We start from the raw sequence: 13,959 nt of genomic DNA, 5'->3' as shown, positions 1-13,959 counted from the left end.
CCATTTCTCTCTAACATGTCACATAGAAAATATTAGTTTACAATTCCTAATTCTACCAAATGGGAAACTTTAGCATAATAATTGGGTTCAATCTTCAAAAACCTATTAATAATCATTAGCTTATCTCAAACAAATTGATCTTACAAAGCAATTTAATCAAGAGTCACAACCACAATCATCATAATAAGAATAAAAAACAATCCAAAAGATTCTAAAAATAACTAAAACAAACTCACCAAACTCGATTAAATAGGCTTTTAGACATCACTAATCTTGATTCTCACTTTACAATCTTCTTTGTAACTTCCATTCCATTTACCAAAGATAGCAATAGGCTTAATTCTCACTTCGGAGAGAGAAAATCTAGCTTGAAAATTGTAAGGATAAAGAAATAGGTAATGGTCAAAAGTTTCTTTTAACCACCAGTGATGATTTTAGCGTCATTAGATCGAGTGACGATTACCAACAAACTTATCATTCCTCTAGAGAGAGAAATTATGTGATCAAGAAGCCAAGGCATATCAGGAAGACTTATTGTTGGAAAAGATTAAAAAATCTCCAATTGTAACGCCATTACCATAGGTAGTCCATACATTTTACTATTCCGATGACTAATGTCTATTCAGATAGTCAAAATGTCTGGAACTACACCTAAACTATAGTGAAGAGGCATAAATTGAAGAAATAAATGTAAATAAAATATAAGAAAAATTTAGAGAATTTATTAATTGGTATAAAATAATAAAAATGACCCGATATGCATTATGAAGGGCATTTTTGGTCATTTCACTCTCAGAGGTGAATTTTGATCAAAATGTCAAATTAAAATTAGGAAATAAAATAATTAATAAAAAGTAAAGTTATGAATTTGAATTTGGAAAATGAGAAGAGAAAGAAGAAGAAAAGGAAAGAAAAGAAAAGGAAAGAAAAGAAAATAAAGGAAATAGACTTATGAATTTAAAAAAAAATTTAAGTACACATAAATGTATATATATAAATACCCACAAGAGACAAAACCCCACCAACCAACTTCTTCTTCCTCTTCTCTCTCTCTCCTTGCCGTCTCCCTTGGCCTCTCCCTCGCCACCATTGTTATCAAGCTTAAAGCTTGATTTTCTCTTCATTTACCCATCAAAACCCATAGCTCTCTTCACAAATAATTCTCCCCACTCCATAAGGAAGCTTTAGTACCCATTTGAAGAAGAGAAATTGAAGTTTGTAAGTTGGGTCACAAGGTAAGTGCAAAAATACCACTCCTTCTCTTCTTTAAATCTTATAAGAATGATGAGATGAGTGAGTATTATATGAAAATGAAAACAAATAAAAAGGAATTGAAGAACCCTAATTTTTGTAGCCATGAATCTTGTGAGGTTTGCTATTTTTAAATGATGAAAAATGGTTCCATAAGGATGTTTGAATAGTTGATATGATAAGAAGTGTAAAAGAGTTGAGTTTGTGTAAATTGCGTGATTGGAATTAGGGTTTATATATATGATGTGGGGACTTTATGTAAATGCTTGAAATTGACTTGGTTGAGTTGAGATTGTTGCTTATAGAAGTGCTATGCATGCCAATTAAAGTAAGGAAGATGGAGGAAATTGAAACTGGGAGTGCTTGTTTTCTGCAGGTTTTGGGACTTAATGAGTCCAGCATGAGTTTTGAACCATAACTAAAAATATGTGACTCCAATCAGTACGAAGCTAATTTGTGGTGAAACTAGACCCGAAATAGCCCAATTTTCATGAAGAAATCATGCTCAAATTCTGTCCAAAACTTGACCTAAATATTGCCCAAATCTGGATTACCCTACACAAAACTCAGAAGTCATAACTCTCTCTACACTGGTCCAAATGACCTGAATTTGATGCCATTGGAAAGCTTAGATATAGGGCTATAATTTATATAGAGACCACTAAACCCAAAAATGCCAAAACCAAACCAAATTGCTGGCCCAAGTTGGGTCATAAAACTGCCCAGAATTAGGTTACCCAGAAACTGCTGGACCTAACCTCACCCCACCAGTTTTGGAAAAATGACCATAACTTGGTCTACAAGAACTCAAATGCAATGAAACTAGTGGAAAAATGTCCACAAGACATAGACCTACAAAATTGGTGTTTTGACCAAAACCTAGAAAACAAGAAAACTAGGTCAAAAAGTTAGAATAAATCACTACATCAAAACTTGCAATCTGACCAAACATCACTTGACCCTAGAATAGTCTTTTAGTCATAACTTCCACTAGAAAAATCCAATTGAGATGATCCATACCTTTCCAGAAACCTAAGAAATAGGGCTACAACTTTGTTTTAGGAACCATCCTCAAATTATGAATTTAAAAATCTCAAAAAGTGACCTGTAATCACTGTTCTAAACTAAGCCCCTGTTGGCACAGGGTACATGAACCCAGGTCAGTTAATTGGCCATAAATAATTTCACAAAACTTGAAAAATTGTGATACAAATTTCTCAATGATCATACAACATAGGGCAACAATTTTTATAAAGATCACCATGCCTAAAAGTGACTACAACCTGTTCCATTAATTAGGTAAAATTTAAGTCCAAAAGTTGCCTAGTTAAGGAACCAGAATCTAGGAATGAGTCAGTTATGGTTATCTGACCATAACTTGAGTTCTAAAAATAAAATTGACATGATTCAAAAGGGAAAATAAAGATAAGACATAGAGGAATAACTTCCATGAAGGAAGTGTGGCCAAACAGTGGCTACAAATTGATCATATGGATAGGTAAAAGTAAGACACAAAAACTGAAACCAAAGAAAGGTCCATGAGATAAATTATCTTATGGTAGGAATTTAACCCTAACAAGCCATTAAATACTAAACCACATGAAAGGATATGTGGGACCTATTTTCCCACTATAAAGTTATATGTACATTTCAAAGAAATAAGTAATAATGTGTAATTGCTAAATGTAACATGTAAAGTTAAACAGTGAAACTGAACCTAAAAAAAGGTTCTTGAATTAAATTGTTTTTAGTAAGGACTTATCCCTAATAAGTCACTACATACTAAATTAGATGAAATATGTAACACCCTAGGCAAATCCCACATCGGCAAAACACGGGAGAGATGCTGGGTTTATACTTTGGCGGTTCATAACCCCTAGTGACGCGTTTTAAAATCGTGAGGGCTTCAGTCCAGAGCGGACAATATCACTAGTGGGCTGGGCCATTACATTTGTGGTATCAGAGTCACTCCGCGTGTAACCTTGAGGGATAGTGAGGCAAACCTCAGAGAGAATGCTGAGTCCCATAAGGGGGCTGGATTGTAACACCCTAGGCAAATCCCACATTGGTAAAACATAGGAGAGATGCTAGGTTTATAAGTTGGCGGTTCATAACCCCTAGTGATGCGTTTTAAAACCATGAGGGCTTCAGTCCAGAGCGAACAGTATCACTAGTGGGCCAAGCCATTAAAAAATAGGTATGTGAGACCTACTTTTTCACTGCAAGGTGACATGAAATTAGTTGATACATAAAATATAAATTTACCTAAATGGTTTGCTGAACACATAAGTCATAGGAAAATACACTTGGAAACTATCATAGGAAAATACACTTGGAAACTATGTTTCCATCATATATGAAATAACAATACTATAAATATGTATAGTACATGACTCAAAATAATGAAAGTGATAAATACATAAGTTATATGAGTAAGTGCTTGGGACCTATGTTCCCATTATAATAACATGGAAATAGTATAAAGCATAGGTAGTACATGAACTGAAATAAAAATATGTTATGAACCCTTAATAGTACATAGCATGAAATAATAAAACTATAAGTGCTTAATCTAATTTGCCCAAAGTATGCCTAGGCTTATATGTATATAGTTGGATCGATTGGTATATCAATTAGGGACCACAGATGGCAGTACTACTTACAGAGCAAATCATGAACTAACAATATATGTCTGATATGATTGTTCTATAGGCTATATGCCTACCCATTGGCCATTGTGCCTAACTTTATTTGTAACGGCCCGGCCCACTAATGATATTGTCCTCTCTGGACCGAAGCCCTCACGATTTTAAAATGCGTCACTATGGATTATGAACCGCCAACTTATAAACCCAGCATCTCTCCCGTGTTTTGCCGATGTGGGATTTACCTAGGGTGTTACAATTCACCCCCCTTATGGGACTCAGCGTCCTCGCTGAGGTTTGCCCCACCATCGCCCAAGGTTGCACGCGGAGCGGCTCTTATACCACAAATGTAATGGCCTGGCCCACTAGTGATATTGTCCACTCTGGACCGAAGCCCTCACGGTTTTAAAACGCGTCACTAGGGGTTATGAACAGCCAACTTATAAACCCAGCATCTCTCCCATGTTTTGCCCATGTGGGATTTGCCTAGGGTGTTACATTATTTCTGGCTTTACAATCTTGACAGCGGGTCTTGTGCCCGACAGCTGGCCTCATGCCTGACAGACGTATACTGGAAAGACATATGGTTGCCTAACCAGTATACACCTGTACATCCAGCTTTTATAATTTGTTATAGGTTTTTTGGGCACTGATAAAAATTAATTAAGACTTAAAATACAATAAGTAATCATAAAAGATCTCGATAATGTTAATTATTTCCAAAGAGCAATAAAAATATAAAAGATCTAGAAATTATGATTTGCGAATATAAATTCAATTTTTTAATTATTGTTATTATAAATTATGTACCACTAAGCGTTATGCTTAGCGCGTTGGTTGTCCATCGTGTTGGTACTGAAGATCAGTAGCCGCCAGATCTGCCACTGACCAGAGTCACCTCACCAGTCTTTTGTATTTTGGTAGGGCCCATGTATAGATTAGTATTTTGGTTCATTGTGCCTAGTCATGATGTATTTCATTTTGGACTTGTAATTAAACTTGAGATTGAAATGAAAACTTGTAATTTATTATTTATGAATTTTCATATGAATGCAATAGATGATACTTCATTTTGAGATCTCATAAATAGTTGTGAATGATACGATAAAAGAGAATATGATATGGAAATGTGTGAAATGAATATGGACATGTTAACAGGTGATTAGTGAAAACCCGCCTGATGCTAATAAAACAAGGGAGGCTCTGTCCGAGTCTCCACAGAAATAAGATAAAAAAAAAAAAAAGAAAATTTCTAAACATAGAATACATGTTTTAAATAACATCAAAAGTTTACAATAGATATGATAAAACAAGAAAGGGTGCTCCGGCACTGAATGTGGCACTCCTTGCTTGGCTACACTGTAGACGGGTGAGGGGCATCACACCAATAAAATCTTCTCTCCTTTGATTATTTCAAACTAAGAAGTTTGGAGGCACATAAATGTTAGTTGTGTGATTAGGGAGTCAAGACACATAAGGAGAAGCATTGATGTTGTCATTGGACACTAAATGCGAGGGTGCTAGAGAGAAAAAGTTTGGTCTTTGTTGCATGATGGGATTGGGGAGAAGAAGAAGAACATGCTTACTTGTGAGTTCTGTTTTTTATATTCCTTTACGTAGTATTTGATTCAATTATAACACAAATTTTGGAATTTCATTCGAAATGAATTTTAGCTAGAATTCATTTGAATTGAGTTCTATTATTTAGTATGACACAAGTTAAAATGCAAAATTCAATTGAATTCCATACAATTCATATTTAGTAATAATTTCAAAATTGAAATTTATTTGTCCTCATTTTTTAAACTATCCAGTAATAAAATTAAAAATTATAATTTAGGTGTGGCGATGGAAAGCTTGATCTCATATGAGGATTGGTTTAATAACCATTAATTATTTTTCAAAAGTCTCAATAAAAAATATTTAATCCAATGGTTATTAAACTCGTTCTCATATAAGGTCGAGTTTATATTAGATACTCCCTTATAATAAAATTAAAAAATTATAATTTAAGTACAGTTATGGAATGTCGAGCTTATGTAAGGATGAATTTAATAATCATTATATTAAATATTTGAATTTAGATTTGTTCATTTATTATACAAAATATTTAATTTAATAGTTATTAAACTTATTCTTATATAAGATCGAATTTATATTAGATGTACTCTTATAATTTTCTATAAAACTAAAAAAAAAATCTTATATCTAGTAAATTTATAACAATTAACAAATATGTAAACTATTTAATAATATAGTAATAAATATAAAATAAATTCACAAGTCTCTTGAGAATTTAAGGATAATATTACAGCATAAGAAAATGAATGATTAAAAATAATTTTTTTATAAGGGTATTTTAGTCCAAAAGAAGTTGTTATATAAATTTTGTGAAATTTATTTCAAATTCCATCATATTTGATCAGAATTGATTTTAGTTATTATCTTTTATATCTAATTTAATGGCATATGGCTGATTTTGGACATAAAAACTAATTTGTTAATAATTTTAATTATTAAAAGATTAAATTATTGAGCTTTATCTATTTATTTTGCTCGACCTAAGGATCATTTTATAAAATACCCAAAAATTCAAAACACAACCGTCTTATAGTGGTCGCGGCCGTCTTCATTGTCAAATAGTGGTCGCGGCCGGTGATACGGACGGCACAGAATAACATTTCTCCCACTGAATCTCTCTCTCCTATTGAGCGTCTATTGGCTAAGTCCACCGCCTACAAACACCATAGCCGAATGCCATTCGCCACTAGGTTGGCCTTTTAACCCCTGAATCAAATCGTGGCTCCTCATGAGAAGATCCACGGAAGTGCACATTGTGTAACTTACTGATAACCCTATCATGAAATTCTCATACAAGCAATAAGCGATATAAATTCTCATACTGTTTCCCAGGCCAAGACTGTAACACCCTAGGCAAATCCCACATCGGCAAAACACGGGAGAGATGCTGGGTTTATAAGTTGGTGGTTCATAACTCCTATTGACGCATTTTAAAAAACTGTGAGGGCTTCAGCCCAGAGCGGACAATATCACTAGTGGGCGGGGCCGTTACATTTGTGGTATCAGAGCCACTCCGCGTGCAACCCTGAACGATGGTGGGGCAAACCTCAGCGAGGACGCTGAGTCCCATAAGGGGGGTGGATTGTCACACCCTAGGCAAATCCCACATCGGCAAACCTCAGCGAGGACGCTGAGTCCCATAAGGGGGGTGGATTGTAACACCCTAGGCAAATCCCACATCGGCAAAACACGGGAGAGATGCTGGGTTTATAAGTTGGTGGTTCGTAACTCCTATTGACGCGTTTTAAAAAACCGTGAGGGCTTCAGCCTAGAGCGGACAATATCACTAGTGGGCCGGGTCGTTACATTTGTCACAGAGCCAGACACAAGGCCAGAAGGGCCAGTTTGGAGTATCTATAGCTAGTTCCCCGGGTACAGTAATAAGAGAATCAATTTCAGTGCCAGAATGTACCCACTGTGGCAGGATACGAGAGGGAGTGTCGATCGTTGGTCGTGGATGTTTCAGATGTGGGTCTACGGATCATTTCATACGAAGTTGTCCATAGGGGAGTGCTCCCACTGCACTGCCACCGACTGAGAGGTCTGCCCCGACAGTGCAAAGGGGTAGTAGACCTGTGAGACCTGAAACAGCTGGTACATCATAGAGGGCTTCTGAGACTACAGAACGGCCTGAGGCTGGAGTAGCACCCCGTGTGTATGCTATGGCTCGAGAGGAGCCAAATCTGGTAGACGTTATCAGAGGTACATTTCCTAATTATAATACCTTTAAGTATGTATTGATAGACCCTAATTATATTCACCCCTATATATACATTGTATCTCCTATTAAAAAGAGGATACCGAGAGATGGGTTAGAAGATGACATACTTGTCACCAACCCTTTAGGTCACCAGGTGATTGTAGATTATCAACCGAAAAGGATCGTGTTAAAGATAATAGATGGAAATGAGAAGGAGGCTGTATATGAGATGAAAGAAGATGAGTACAGAACTGGTTGAAAAAAAAAAAGAGTTAGTTTATTGGGATATACCGTAGTAACTATGCAATGCTCTTGATGTTTGTGCTGTAAGCTGCAGATTACAGTACCGACATGAGACTATTGTGTAGAGCTACGTATTTTCAATAGTAAATCGAGATAAGGATAAGATTGTAGAATAAGGATTAATAAGACAGACTAAAAAAAAAAAGTAAAGTATTATAACACAAAAAGGTGAAAAGACAAGGAGATAGCGGTCCCTCGATTAATTACACTGTGTAAATTTCGAGGACGAAATTTTATTTAGAGGGGAAGAATTGTAACGCCTTCACCATAGGTAGTCCGTACATTTTACTGTTCCGATGACTAATATCTATTCGGACAGTCAGGATGTTTGGAACTACACTTAAACTATAGTGAGGAGGCATAAATTAATGAAATAAATATTAAAAAAATATAGGAAAAATTTTGAGAAATAAAATAAAATTTAGAGAATTTATTAATTGGTATAAAAAAATAAAAATAATCCGATGAGCACCATGAAAGGCATTTTGGTCATTTCACCCCTAGAGGTGAATTTTGACTTAAATGTCAAATTAAAATTTGGAAATAGAATAATTAACATAAATTAATTTTATGAATTTGAAATTGAAAAATGAGAAGAGAAAGAAGAAGAAAAGAAAAGAAAAGAAAAGGAAAGAAAAGAAAAGAAATGAAATAGATTTATGAAATTTAAAAATAATAAAGTACACATAAATGTATATATATATAAATAACCACAAGAGACAAAACCCCACCAACCATCTTCTTCTTCCTCTTCTCTCTCCCTCCTTGCCGTCTCCCTTAGTCTCTCCCTCCCCACCATTGTTACCAACCTTAAAGCTTGATTTCCCAAGCTTTCACTCACCAAAACCCATAGTCCCCTTCATTAAAAATTTAGCACACATCATAAGGAAGCTCTAGGTACCCATAGGAAGAAGGAAAGTTGAAGTTTTGGGAAAATTTCCATGTTGGGTCACAAGAGGTTAGTGCTTTTCTCCCTTCCTTCTTATTTAATACTTGAGAGTAACTTAAGATAAGTGGAAATTTCAAGAAATTAACAAGAAATTCATGAACCCATGATGTCCCCAAATTTTGGCAGCCATGAAATGTGTTGGGCTTTATTGTGTTCAAATAAAGTAAATGAGTTTAGAGATGATGATTGATATGATTATATGTATGAGAAGTGAAAAGGGGTTGAATTGATTGAGTTTGAAACTTGGAAATTAGGGTTTGTGTACATGACTTGGAGATTTTGTGTAAATGCTTGAAATTGATCTATTGGGATGATATTGTTGCTTATAGAAGTGTATTGCATGCAAATTGAAGTAAGGAAGTTGGAGGAGATTGAGTTTTGGAAGTGTCAATTTTCTGCAGGTTGTGTTTGTTGAGGGCAGTGTACATTTTAGGCCATAAATAAAATTGTGTGACCCCAATTGGTATGAGGCCAATTGGAGGTGAAACTAGACCCAAAATAGCCCATATTCTATGAAGAAACCATGCCCAAATTCTGTCCAAAACTTGACCTAAATACTGCCTAAATTCGGATTTCCCTGCACCCAACCCAGAAAATGACCAAATGAACAGTACGTGTTCATTTGGTCATAACTCTCTCTATACTGGTCCAAATGACCTAAAATTTTACCCATGGAAATTTTAGACATAGGGCTACACTTTTCATGAAGACCACTTAACCCAGTTTTGCATTTAACATATTCAAATTGTTAGCACAAGTTGGGTCAGTGAAATTGCCAACCCAGAAAATGACCAAATGAACAGTACGTGTTCATTTAGTCATAACTCTCACTATACTAGTCCAAATGACCTAAAATTTTACCCATGGAAAGTTTAGACATAGGGATACACTTTTCATGAAGACCACTTAACCCAGTTTTGCCTTTAACCAATTCAAATTGTTACCACAAATTGAGTCACTAAAACTGCCAACCCAGAAATTGTCCAAAATACTGTTCCTTTGGTTTGCTTGACCAGTTTTGGCAAAAATGCCATAACTTGGTCTCCAAAGCTGCAAATTGAGTGAAACTAGTGCCAAAAGTTTTATAAGACATAGCACAACAATTTTTATGTTTTGACCAAGCTCTAGAAACCATTTCATCCTAGGGAAAATATTAGCCAAAGTTAGGAATTGAAATCTAGAAAATGTTAAGTTGAACCCAGAATGCCATTTGATACCTGTGTGTTCATTTGGCCATAACTCCCACTAGGAAATTCCATTTGAGATGTCCAATATGATCTGGAAACATGACACTTAGGGCTACAACATTGATTTACACACCTTTGCCAAATTCTAAGTGTAAAGACCCTAAAAAGAGGGTCAAACATCATACTGAAGTTGGTTATTGCCCTTATAGGACTGAGAGTCCAGGTTAATACACTGACTATAACTCACTATACCAAGCTTGAAAAATTATGAAATTGTACCTGGAAGTCCCTAAGACATAGAGGAACATATCTTGTGAAGAAACATAAGTCTAAAAATGATCATAAAATGATCAAATGACTGGTCAAAGTTTATTGACTAGGAATTGTAAATTCTAGACAGCTTAGAGGCAAAGGGACGAGTTATGGTATTTTGACCATAACTTGAGCTCTATAACTCCAAATTCAGTGATTCAAAAACTGAAATTCAAGTTTAAACATAGAGGAGCAATTTTTATGAAGAAAGTGTGACTAAATAGACATCCTAACCTAGTCAAATTCCTAGATAAAGATAACACATCAACATGAACCTAAAGAAAGGTTCATGGGAAAAATGCTATATATGATAATTAAAATACTCATAAGGCAAATTAAATATTAAAAATGATATGAATATGTAAATTGGGACTAATGTCCTATTAATATGAAATTAATGGTACTAATGAACCGTACTAGAAAATAGTAACAGTGAATAGTGCTAAATTAATTAAAAATGTTTAATTGCCCAGTATACCTAGACTTATTTATTTAGTTTGGATAAATTGGTATACCAATTAGGGACTTCAGATAGCAGTACTGCCTACCGAGAAAATCATGAACTGACAATATATGTCTGGTATGATTGTTCTATAGGCTATATGCCTACTTACTGGCCATTGTGCCTACTTTATTTCTGGCTTTACAAGCCTGACAGCGGGTCTCGTGCCCGACAGCTGGCCTCGTGCCTAACAGATGTATATTAGATAGACATATGGCTGTCTAACCAGTATACACCCATACATCCAGCTTTTATAATTTGTTATAGATTTTCTTGGGCACTGATAAAAAAAATTAATTAAGACTTAAAATACAATAAGTAATCATAAAAGATCCTGATAATGTTAATTATTTCCAAAGAGCAATAAAAATATAAAAGACCCAGAATTTATGATTTGTAAATATTAATTCAATTATTTAATTATTGTTATTATAAATTATGCACCACTAAGCGTTATGCTTAGTGCGTTGGTTTTCCATCGCGTAGGTATCAAGATCGTGATCGCCACAGTAGTATTTGGACAGAGTTCCGACCAGATCTGCCATCGATCAGAATCACCTCACCAGTCTTTTGTATTTTGGTAGGGCCCATGTGTAGAATAGTATTTTGGTTCATTATGTCTAGTCATGATGTAATTACTAGTTTTATGATGTATTTTATTTTGGACTTGGAATGAAAACTTATAATTTATTGTCTATGAATTTCAATATGAATGCAATAGATGACACTTCTTTTTGAGATCTCATAAATAGTTGCAAATGATATGATAAAAGAGAATATGATATGGAAATATGTGAGATGACTATGAATATGTTAACAGGTGATTAGTGGAACTCGCCAGATGCTAATAAATAAGGGAGGCTCTGTCCGGGTCTCCATAGAAATAAGATATAAAAAAAAAAAAATCTACACATAGAATACATGTTTAAAATGACATCAAAAGTTTACAATAGATATGATAAAACAAGATAGGGTGCTCCGGCACCGAATGTGGCACTTCTTGCTCAGCTATACTGTAGACGGGTAAGGGGCATCATATTTAGTGCTATTCAAATGTAACGGCCCGGCCCACTAGTGATATTGTCCGCTCTGGGCTGAAGCCCTCATGGTTTTAAAACACGTCAATAGGAGTTACGAACCACCAACTTATAAACCCAGCATCTCTCCCGTGTTTTGCCGATGTGGGATTTGCCTAGGGTGTTACAATCCACCCCCCTTATGGGACTCAGCGTCCTCGCTGAGGTTTGCCCCACCATCGTTCAAGGTTGCACGCGGAGCGGCTTTGATACTACAAATGTAATGGCCCAACCCACTAGTGATATTGTCCGCTCTGGGCTGAAGCCCTCACTATTTTAAAACGCGTCAATAGGGGTTACCAACCACCAACTTATAAACCCAGCATCTCTCCCGTGTTTTGCCGATGTGGGATTTGCCTAGGGTGTTACAAAGACGCATCCTTGCTAACAATTTCCCCCAGAAATCCATCGAGCATGGTTCTCAAGGTCTGTCCTTTGGTTTTTGTGTGTTCTTTTTGGTGTTTTTGCTTAGGCTAATTGCTAGATATTGCTCTCTTATTGGTTTTGTTTGCTGCATTGTGAAAAAAGTTCTTTTCTTTTTGTAGACATTTTGAAGTAACGAACTGTAAATTTATCGATATCATTGATTTTCTTCTTTCCTTTATGATTATTTGGGTTTAAGAAATATTCAAATTTCAATTTTTTTTTGGTTTATGCTTTTTGAATTTTGGGGAATAATAACAGAATGAACTTGTTACGTTTTTAAATGAAGTTCTAACAGAAATTCTTGATTTTCAGGTCTCTAGAAACAATTATTTGAATGTTTTTATGGCTTTAGCTGCAAGAATTAGAGAGATATTGGAGAATGTGGGGCTAGCACAAGAGAGTTTGCCCTCAGATGTGGTTGGGTCGGTTCAAGTTCTTGCAAATGTGGCAAACTTGTTGAACATAAGAGATACTGAACTAAATAGGTGGATTTGTCATTCTGGCTCTTCAATTCTATATCTTTTATTTTGTTCTTAATATTTGAAGTTTTAAATGAAGAAAATGCATATAGTTTTCTTGTAACAATGGGGGATATTTCCTTGAGGGTGGAGGAAAAGGCACAGAGGGATAAAGCACAGAAGGAGTCCAAAATTCTTCTTGATTACACTCAGAAGGCAATAGCAAGACTTACCTATTTAAAAAGGCAAATTCCTAACTTTAATTTTAGATTCTTCTTCAATAATTTTTTAAGTTGTGGTCTGTCATATCTACTAATATTAGATCTCCAAACTTTTCTACTTTAAACAAATTATTGTTTCATGAACAGGATACTCTCCCTCTCTCTCTCTCTCTCTCTCTCTCTCTCTCTCTCTCTCTCTTGTTTTCCCTTTTTTGCTCTCTTATTTTCTGAACGGGCTTTGGTAGAACGCTTGGACAACTTGAGGAAGATGTAGCTCCATGCGAAGACAAACCTGGCAGTTATGGCATCAAAGAAACGGCAATATCTGCAACAATATTCCAACTAAAAGGTATCTATTCTTTGTTATCACTGTAAGGAATAAATTAAGTTGATAATTAGAAAGATTAAAACTGTCATTTCCCGTCCTTGTTCAGGTTATATGAACATCTAATAATTAAGGATTTCATGACCTTAAGCAGTCGTCATCCTAATGATAATTTCTCAACTTCAGATTTTAAGTTTTCAATTCATCACATCTTTGCCCTAAATGTATGATTGATTGACAAGTTTATGAAAATATAGAAATTTAGGTCCTGTTTGATAACATTGCTGGCTTTTGTTTTTTATTTTCAGAAAACTAACAACAGTTTTTTGTCAATGTTGTTGTCTTAAAACATTTTTTCCCATATTGAAAAATTAAAACTGTCATTCTCTTCATCTCCTTAAACAAACTAATTAAAAATGCCTTAACATTTTTTTAGAGGAAATTAAATTTCATTAAAACTGAAGTGACAGTATCACTTCTAACAATAGCATGGGTACAAAGAGGAATGTCTTCCATAAGTACA

General features: G+C 35.1%; 1 protein-coding gene across 1 annotated transcript; it reads left to right on the top strand.

Moving 5' to 3' along the window:
• The first annotated feature begins 12,757 nt into the window (after nucleotides 1-12,757).
• LOC131176782 (AUGMIN subunit 1-like) lies at nucleotides 12,758-13,759 on the top strand. The gene is made up of 3 exons (XM_058141817.1): nucleotides 12,758-12,917; nucleotides 13,004-13,135; nucleotides 13,357-13,759. The coding sequence occupies exons 1-3, from the start codon at nucleotides 12,775-12,777 to the stop codon at nucleotides 13,484-13,486; spliced, it is 405 nt and encodes a 134-aa protein (XP_057997800.1). The 5' UTR covers nucleotides 12,758-12,774; the 3' UTR covers nucleotides 13,487-13,759.
• The last annotated feature ends 200 nt before the right edge of the window (nucleotides 13,760-13,959 follow it).

The sequence above is a fragment of the Hevea brasiliensis genome, unplaced genomic scaffold (assembly GCF_030052815.1).
Source record: "Hevea brasiliensis isolate MT/VB/25A 57/8 unplaced genomic scaffold, ASM3005281v1 Scaf24, whole genome shotgun sequence".
Lineage (NCBI taxonomy): Eukaryota > Viridiplantae > Streptophyta > Magnoliopsida > Malpighiales > Euphorbiaceae > Hevea > Hevea brasiliensis.
This window is presented reverse-complemented; position numbering and strand designations above follow the sequence as displayed.

Bases quoted from the DNA above. Each gene is read 5' to 3' on its own strand.
- LOC131176782 (XM_058141817.1), top strand. From the start codon at position 12,775: ATGGCTTTAGCTGCAAGAATTAGAGAGATATTGGAGAATGTGGGGCTA. The intron at 12,918-13,003 runs GTGGATTTGTCA...AAATGCATATAG, and splicing joins AGAGATACTGAACTAAATAG to TTTTCTTGTAACAATGGGGG. The intron at 13,136-13,356 runs GCAAATTCCTAA...GGGCTTTGGTAG, and splicing joins AGACTTACCTATTTAAAAAG to AACGCTTGGACAACTTGAGG.